General features: G+C 47.5%; 1 protein-coding gene across 1 annotated transcript in view; it reads right to left on the bottom strand.

Moving 5' to 3' along the window:
* NNT (nicotinamide nucleotide transhydrogenase) overlaps window positions 1-8942 on the bottom strand; it is a 172064-nt gene extending 163122 nt beyond the window's left edge. The window contains exon 1 of the mRNA XM_006898607.1: window positions 8792-8942. Coding sequence (XP_006898669.1) covers window positions 8792-8942 — 151 coding nt within the window. The remainder of the gene's footprint in view (window positions 1-8791) is intronic.
* Between the last annotated feature and the right edge of the window lie 309 nt (window positions 8943-9251).

Below are 9251 nucleotides of genomic sequence, written 5' to 3'. Positions count from 1 at the left end.
AGAGCTGGCCTCCGTGACCTGGATGAACTGGACACAACAGAAAAAGCTGCCTCCTCAGGCAAGAGCTGGCCTCCGTGACCTGGGTAGACTAGGGCTTTCATTCCTTCACTGGCTGGCACGGCATGATGCAAAATGTATCAGCTACAACCATCCACTCATACTTGGAACATGGCACATACAAAACATAAACTGAGGAAAACCAGAAGCTGTCAAAAATGACATAGCGTATATACAGATCAACATCCAAGTCGCTGTTGCTGTTCAGTGCCATCGAGTCGAGAACGCACAGCGACCCTGTGCACGGCAGATCTGAATCTTGTCCCGTCCGGTGCCGTCCTCACACTTCCTGACACACCGGAGCCCACCGAGGCAGTCACTATGTCAATCCGCCAGGCTGAGGGTCTTCCTCTCTCCCGCCAACCCTCCACCCTTCCCAGCATGCTGTCTCCCTCCAAGAGCAGCCTTTCCCAAGAGCATGCCTAGTGCATGGAAGATGAAGCTCTATCATCCGTGCTCCCAAGGAGCACTCTGCCTGCTCTTCCTCCAAGAGAGCTCTGTGTGCTCTCCTGGCTGTCCATGGTGGTGCTCTCCTCACCACCACAGCTCAACAGCATCAATGCTTCTGTCACCCTTCCTCAACGGCCAGCTCTCGGATGCACAGCAAGTGATTAAAAAGACCACAGCCGGAGTCAGGTACACCTTAGTCCTCAAACTGACACCACTGCTCCTCAATAATTTGGAGAGGTCCCTGACTACTTTCCCAGTGTAGTTCATCTCCAGATCTCCAGACTGCTCATACCAAGGGGTCTGGTTACGGTTCCAAGTAAGACAAGTTCATTGATAGTTTCAATCTTCCCTTCAATTTTCAAGATTTTTCCTATTGGTGCAATGGTGAGGCTAGACCCCTGGAATAAGTAAATAAATACTAAGGAGGTCTGAGAGCAAAGTGTGTAACATTTACATGTTACTATTAACCAAGGAGCTGACTGGAAATTGTAACAAAATAATTACATTGTTGTTATGTGCTGTTAAATCAAGTCTTAACTCATTGTGACTCTCTGAACAGATCTGAACCCACAAAGAATGTTACTCCAGCATGTTAGCCATGAATCTCAGCCAGAACACTTCAACCCCTTCCCAGAAGCTCATCCTGCCACTCTATGCAGGCTTCAACCGGATCTGGTAACATGGTATTTGTATGCCTGACTTGCTATTAGAGGTACAACACTAAATTGTCAGTTTGTTTTATCTGGGGAATACATTGCTCTAATTAGTACAGTACTTGTTTATCAGTTTGCTGTACTGAAGTAACTTGTGGCTTGCTGTGATGCTGAAGGGTCACCCATGGTGGACAGGTTTTAGCAGAGCTCCCAGAATACGACAGACTAGGAAGCAAGACTGGCCATCCACTTCTTAAATAGCAGGCCTCTGAAATAATTACATTGGTCAGTGGCAATACACATCAAACAAAATGTCTATGGAGTGAATGACAAACTAAGAGGTTTTTAAATCTTCCTTCAGAAAAGGAAGACTTCATTAAATAAGAGCTGGACAGAATATATCGAAGCACAGCTCAAGACAGTAAAGTACTGGAATACAATGAAGTCTGCAAACACGTGGAGTTGGAGAACCAAAAGGGAAGAAGGCACTCCATACTTCTCAAGCTGAAAGAGCTGAAGAACAAATCCAAGCCTTGAGTTCTAATTATGAAGGATTTTACCGGAAAATAGTGAAAGGCTCAGGAAGCACCAAAGATGGAAGGAATAGCCAGGGAGCCAGGGTCCCTGTACCAAAAAAGAAAGAATCAATACAGAGCCATTTCAGGAAGTAGCACATAATCAAGAACACACAGTGATGAAGAAAGAAGTCTAGGTGGTACTCCTTCCAACTTTCTTGGTAACCTTTTTGCAATGGAAAAAGATAGGTTTTGACAAAATAACAACTGGGGTATTCTAGAAACAGATGCAGCCCTGGACACGCTCACTAGTCTATATCAAGAAATCTAGACGAGAGTTACCTGGCTAACCAACTGTAAGAAATGCGTATTTGTTCCAATTCTAAAAAAGATGATCCATCAGAATGTGTACATTACAAAAAATAGCACTAGTCACACATCCAAGAAAAAGCTTGCTGAAGAGTATTTAAAAAGTTGGAGCAGGGCTTAACAGGGAATTTGCAGAAACTCAAGCTAGATTTAGAAAAGGACGTGGAATGAGAGATGTCACTGCTGATGTCAGATGCATCTTGACTGAAAGCAGAGAATATCATAAAGACGTACCCTTCTGTTTTACTGACTTTGCAAAGCCATTTTACTAGAAAATACTGAAAAGAATAGGAATTCCAGAACACTCAACTGGGCTCATTCACAATCTGTTCATGAACCAAGAGAGAGCTGTTCAAACAGAGCAAGGGGACAATGTATAGTTTAAAATCATGAAAGGTGTGAGTCAGGGTTGTATATTTACACTTTATCTATTCACTCTGCATGTTTGTTATACAGATCATAAGACAATCTGTATTGTCATTGGTGAGAAGTAACGATATCAGTCTAGAGACTAAGGTGCACCTGATACAGGCCATGGCCTTCTCAATTACTTGCTATGCATCAGAGAGCTGGACAATGACTAAGGATGACAGAAAAGTAATTGATGCCTTTGAGTTGTGGTGCTGGAGAAGAGACTTGAACATATCATCAACCACCAAGAAAATAAATGTCTGTCTTGAGAGGGTGAAACCAAGTTTCTCTTTGGAGGCTAGGCTTTTGAAGCTCCATTTCATATACTTTGGGCACAAAGACAAGAGGGACCAGTCCCTGGAGAAGTCCATCATGCTTGGGTGGATGGAGGGACAGCACAGGAGAGGAAGACCCCAGATGAGATGGATTGGCACAGTAACTAGAGCAATAAGGGTAGGTGTGTCAGAGCCAGTGAGATTAGCTCAGGACAGGGCAAACTTCAGAGCGGTTGTAATTGGGGTCACTATGAGTTGCAGGTGATTTGACAGCATGTAATAACAACAACATGCTTGTTATGTGCCACTGACTCAGAACTGACCCACAGCTGACTGTCCAATGGGTTTTCAGAGACTATAAACTGCATGGGAGGAAAACTGCCCGTCCTTCTCTCACTGAGAAGCTGGTGTACTCAGACCACATGCCTTTAGGTGGCCACACAGCACAGCTCTGTTCCCCTAGGCCACCAGAGTTCCCCATTCAACCTCCATAGAGAGCAAATAAGGTGAGTAACTGGACTATAAGAAGAAGAACCAGGATTAGAGGAAGACGTATCAACCACCAGCTTTATGCAGAGGACACAACCTTGCTTGCAGAAAACAAAGATGACTTGACGCACTTTTGTTGTTGTTGTTGTTCTGCGCCGTCCAGTCATTTGCGACTCATAGTGACCCTATGTACAACAGCCCTAAACCCTGCTCTATCCTGTGCCAATCGCACTGCCTCTGACACACCCATCCCGATTACCCCAGTCACCGAATCAATCCACCTCATAGAGAGTCTTCCCCTCCTGCGCTGTCCCTCCACCCTCCCAAGCATGATGTCTCTCTCTAAGGACCTGTCTCTCCTTACAACATGTCCAAAGTATGTCAGACGAAGCCCCAGAATCCTTGCCTCCAAGGTGTAGCCTGGTTTAACCCTCTCCAGGATGAACCTGTTTGTTTTCTTGGCAGTCCATGGTACATTCAATACTTTTCTCCAGCACCACAGCTCAAAGGCATCAATTCTCCTTCTATTCTCCCTAGTCATTGTCCAACTCTCTGATGCATAACAAGTGATTCCAAAGACCATGGCCTGTATCAGGCGCACCTTAGTCTCCAGAGAGACACCGTTGCTCTTGAGTACTTTAGAGTTCACTTGGATCTATAACCTGGACCTACGGAGCTCCAGTAGCTTCAACCATAGGAAGCTGGGCTGTTAAACCAAAGGTGGTTTCTCGCCCTGGGTTCAAATCCATTCCAAGGAAGAAAGACACCCAATCTCCTCTCATGCCATTTTCAGCCTCAGAAAACTGTCTGGAGAGTCAGGTACGAGTTAATTCCCACTTAACGGCAATGAGTGAGTCAGTGCTGCGGTCTACATGTAGGGGCACAGGAGTGAAGGCATCTAAAGGTACTGCACTGGGCAAATCTGTTGCTGAGGACTTCCTGAACGTCCAATGATGTCAGTTCAAAGATGAAGGTTTGCCTAACTCAAGCCATGGTATTTTGAAAAGGAAAGAAGTAGAATTTATACCTCTGAACCGCGGTGCTGGTGAAGAGTAATGACTGTGTGTCATGGACTGTCAGAAGAACAAGAGAATCTGCCTTGGAAGGCGTGCCATCACTGTGCCAGAAGCAAGGATGGTGAAACTTTTTCTCATCTATTTAGGCTTGTAATCAGAAGGGACCAGTCCCTGAAAAAGTCCATCATTCTTGGAAAAGTGGAAGACCAGAGGAGAGGAAGACCTTCAAAAAGATGGACTGAGACAGTGACCACAGCGATGTTTGTAAGCCCCGTGGAGACAGTGCAGAGGGCACAGGACGAGGGAAGGCTTCATCTGCCGTTCACAGGGTAGCTCTCAGCTGGAGCTGACTCAACAGCACCTAACACAGCACTGGACAGAGAGGATGGAAAACAACCAGCAGCGGGTAACTAACTTATACTGATGTTCAGGGTCACATATAGTGATACTTACCTGGAGTCCATGTATCAAATTCTCCAAGTCCTACATACCACAGGGGAGCCCCAGTGGTCTGGCCTATCGGGAGTTTCATTGCTAACTTAAAGGTCAAGCCTCTCTGGTGGTTCAAACCCCAACAGCAACTCTGTTGTTGTTGTTGTTGTTCTTATGTGCCGTCAAGTCGCCTGCGACTCAGAGCGACCCAATGTACCACAGCCCTAAACTCTGCTCTGTCCTGTGCCAATCGCACTGTCTCTGACACTCCCATCCCAATTACCACAGTCAATGAATCAATCCACCTCACAGAGGGTCTTCCCCTCCTGCACTGTCCCTCCACCCTCCCAAGCATGATGTCCCTCTCCAAGGACCGGTCTCTCCTCACAACATGTCCAAAGTATGTTAGACAGAGCCTCAGAATCCTTGCCTCCAAGGAGCCACCCGGTTTAACCCTTTCCAGGATGAATCTGTTTGTTTTCCTAGCAGTCCATGGTATTCTCAATACTCTTCTCCAGCACCACAGCTCAAAGGCATCAATTCTCCTTCTATCCTCCTTGGTCACTGTCCAACTCTCTGATGCATAACAAGTGATTGCGAAGACCATGGCCTGTATCAGACGCACCTTAGTCTCCAAAGAGATACCACTGCTCTTCAGTACTTTGGAGAGGTCCCTAACAGCAGACTTTCCCATGGCAATGCACCTTTTAATTTCCTGGCTGCTGGTGCCAAGACTGTTGACTATGGAGCCAAGCACACTAAAGCTGTGTACAATCTCAATCTCTTCACCATCCATCCTGATGCTGCCAATTGGTCCAGTGGTGAGAATCTTTGTCTTCTTGACATTGAGCCTCAAACCACATAGGAGGCTGCAGTCCTTGACACTCTGCAGCAGGCGCTTCAGGTCCTCTTCAGTTTCAGCAAGCAGGGTTGTGTCATCAGCATAATGCAGATTGTTGATAAATCGTCCACCAATCTTGACCCCACATTTCTCCTCATAGAGCCCAGCCTCCCGGATAATCTGTTCTGCATACAGGTTGAAAAGGTATGGAGATAGGATGCATCCCTGGCAACTCTACAATAGAAAAATGGGCAATCTCCTGCCTCATGATTTACCGCCTCGGAAACCCAGCAGAGGGTCAGCTGGGAGTTAGTCTGAACTTGTCAATCATAAGTATAATGTCAGTAACGATATGCCAAAAATCAAGCTACCAAAGACAATTATCTGTCAAACAAGACTGGAGGAACCAGCCTGAAGGGGTCCCAACCAGTAAAAGGTGAGACAATTTAAGCATTAAAACAAGTAATAAGTAGCTGTAACGGAATTAAACCCCTCCATGGAGTGGCAGGAGAGTGAACACAGTAAGTTTTCATGGACCAAAAAATTCAGTGAATGCTAAGGCTGTCCAGAGGCACAGCTGTAGAGTGCTGAACAGGGAACCAAGGCGCAGTGTCGGCAGCAGTGCAAATGGACCAGCTCCTACGTGGAGAAAGACGGACAGGATCTTCCCCTTACGATTTACAGCCTCAGGAGCCAAAGGAACATGGTGCTGAATGAGTGGAACAAAACAACAGCTTCCCACAGAGGTCTGTATCCGAATCCGCAGAGTCTATGAGTATGTTAGGCTACCTGGCAAATAAGTGTGGAAGCCACAGGTGGAATAAAGGCTTTGCTCATCTGGCCTTAAAATGAAGACCGTCTCCAGGATTATGATGGAATCACAAGGGTCACTAAATGTAGAAGGAGGATACAGAGAGCAAGAAAGAGAGCTATTTTAAGATGTCATGCAGCTGGTTCTGAAGGTGGAGAAAAGAGGCCATGGCCAAGGAATGCAGCTCCAAGGATGCGGGCAAAGGAGAGGAGGTCGACCCCTCAGATCTCCCAGATCCTTCAGAGGACCAGCTCTGAGGACGCGGGCAAAGGCAAGGAGGCCGACCCCCAGATCCCTCAGAGGACCAGCTCGGAGGACACTAACAAAGGCGAGGAGGCAGACCCCCTAGAGCTCGAGAAGGAACATATTCCAGCAAGTAATCAGTTTGGGGCCACCAAGACCCATCTCAGACGTCCAGCATTTAAAAGTCTGTTGTTCTGCACTGCAATCCCAGAAGCACACAATTCGAAACCACCAGAGGCTCTGATGGAGAAGGAGGGGCAATATCCTCCTGTACCAGTAAGATCTGATTTGACGGCGCACACACACACACACACACACACACACACAAAATAATAAAAACTTTAAAAGAAAGAAAAAAGAAAGCCTGTGGGGGCTCACCAAGCAATGGCATTGACTGGGCAGCCAGGGCAAAGAATGAAGGAGGACATCATTCCACGAGGCAAAGACTCCTGTCCCCAAAAGTCACCCCTGCCGATGCCCCAGTAACAGAATCCCGTCTTTAGCTCGCTGTGCTGCCCCCTCCCTTACGAGGTAGGGCCATGTCGTCTGGCTAGTGAGGTAGACAGAAGAGTTGGGCGGACTTTGGACAGGACCGCCTAAAAGGAGCTGACTGCTGAGAGGGGCACCCTTAGCCTCCGCTACCCAGAAGAGGAGCAGCTGGGCGTCAGGTCAAGGGAAGTCTCTACACACGGTCCCTGAGTGCTGCGGCTCAGTTTACTCCAAACTCAAAACTCACCGTCAGGTTGGAACTAGCTCAACACCGACCCTCCAGAAGGTTTTCCGAGCCTGTAAACTGGAGGGCTCTGCCCGTCTTTCTCCCCTGGAGCCACGAGTGGATCTGAACCAGCAAAGAGGCGCCATACCCGAGCTAGGTGCACAACCCCTTACCCACCAGCTCTGAGCAGAGCAGCGGCAACAGCTCACAGAGTAAAAAGATTCTCTTCACTGTTGTGTTCAGAACATTCTACCGAAGAAGCAAGGTGAAAGGCACAGAGGACACTGAGGACACGCGGGATAATCCCGGTGGCTCGTGACAGGAGCGTGGACCAAGATGCAAGGGCAATTGTGAGAACAGGACAGAGTGGAGAACCCAGGTACAGCCGATGTGTGCCGACCACAAGGGCCTAGCATGGCTCCAAGGTTGCTGATGTGAGCAACTAAAGATGGAGTCACCACTGACAGAGCTGACGAAGTGGCTGCCTCTCTACTGTGGTGCTGGAGAAGAGTACTGAACATCCCATTGTTGTTATTGTTGTTGTTGATTGCCTTCAAGTCAAGCACGACTCATAGTGACCCTATGAACAAAAGGCCTGAAGCCCCTCTACAACTATCAACATTTATCAAAGTTCAAAGAGTTTCCGGAGGCATGCTATTTAGGAAGTGGATGCCACTCCTGATTCCAAACCTGTCATAGTATGTTACTGTTGTTGTGTGCTACTGAATATAGTGACCCTGCAATGTATAGTGACCCTATGTACAGCAGCTCTGAAGCCTGCCCTGTCCTAAGCCAGTCTGACTCTGACACACCAACCCCCATCACCCCAGTCACTGTATCAACCCATCCCTTCCTGGGTCTCCCTCTGCATGTAAGTCCTGGAGAAGGTGCAACTTGGATGCTCCTTAGAGGAAGGATGGTGAGACTTACATACTTTGGTCATGTTGCTAGGAGAGCTTATTCCTTGAAAGATGGAAGGGCGGCAAAAGAGAGGAAGGTCCTCAAGCAGCTGGATCAGTATGGAGACCGTAACAATGGGCTCGAGTGTGCTGGAGACAGTGAGGACGGCACAGGATAGAACAGGGTCCAGGTATGTTGTTCGTAATGTCACTATGAGCCGTACTTGACTCAGGGGCACCTAACACCACCACCACATTACAGACCAAAGAAAACACTTAACTCCTGAGCATCAGTGAGCTATGCAGGAACTAATCCCTCCGATGCTGACTATGGAAGAGAGAGGGTCCCAGGGTCCTATGAGCTGTAACTGTTATGTATGGGCTTCCAGGTACCCGTCAGTCTCCTTCTCATTTGTTTTACTCTTATTTTTACTTATTGTTTTCATTTCTGTTCACACAATCAGGAACATATATAAATAGAAAAAATATTTTCAAAGCACTTTGTTTCTTATTTAAAACAATCACTTGCAAGCACTAGGCTTTCCATGCCCCAGCTGGCCTCTTAGCTCACGGGCCTCCAAGGTCTGATTTATAAGCACTGCCGTGAGACGTTACCTGGCTTTACAGGGGCTTTACACCACAGCACCTGACGAGTGTGAAACGGTCGTAAACAATCGTTCTTCCCAGGGAGAAGCTTCCGGGGCTGCAGGTTGCTGAGCAAAGAGGAGGAACAGCCAGTGACGGCTGTCTTCAGCAGGTTCGCCATGCTGCTTCACGCTCCCACCTTCTGAAGCCCCGATTTCCCTCTGAGTCAGTCACTACAGGAAGAGAAAACACCACGTTTACATACTCAGAAGACCGTAATCTGCCTTTTAGACAGCAAAAGCATAAGCATACTAATACCATGAGGCATCGCCAAAGGATGTATTTACCAAATCCTTTATGCACAGATAAAGAGCTTGTTTCTACTGAGCTCTGGCGGCTTGATGGTTAAGGAACTGTGCTGCCAGTGCGAGGGTGAGCAGTTCAAATCCCCAGCTGCTTCGCTGCTCTGCAGGCAAACCAACTGCCCTAT

The sequence above is a fragment of the Elephantulus edwardii genome, unplaced genomic scaffold (genome assembly GCF_000299155.1).
Source record: "Elephantulus edwardii isolate Elephantulus edwardi_28Jun2011 unplaced genomic scaffold, EleEdw1.0 scaffold00235, whole genome shotgun sequence".
In the NCBI taxonomy this organism is placed as follows: Eukaryota; Metazoa; Chordata; class Mammalia; order Macroscelidea; family Macroscelididae; genus Elephantulus; species Elephantulus edwardii.
The sequence above is the reverse complement of the archived record's forward strand: the minus strand, read 5'-3'. Positions and strand labels throughout refer to the sequence as shown.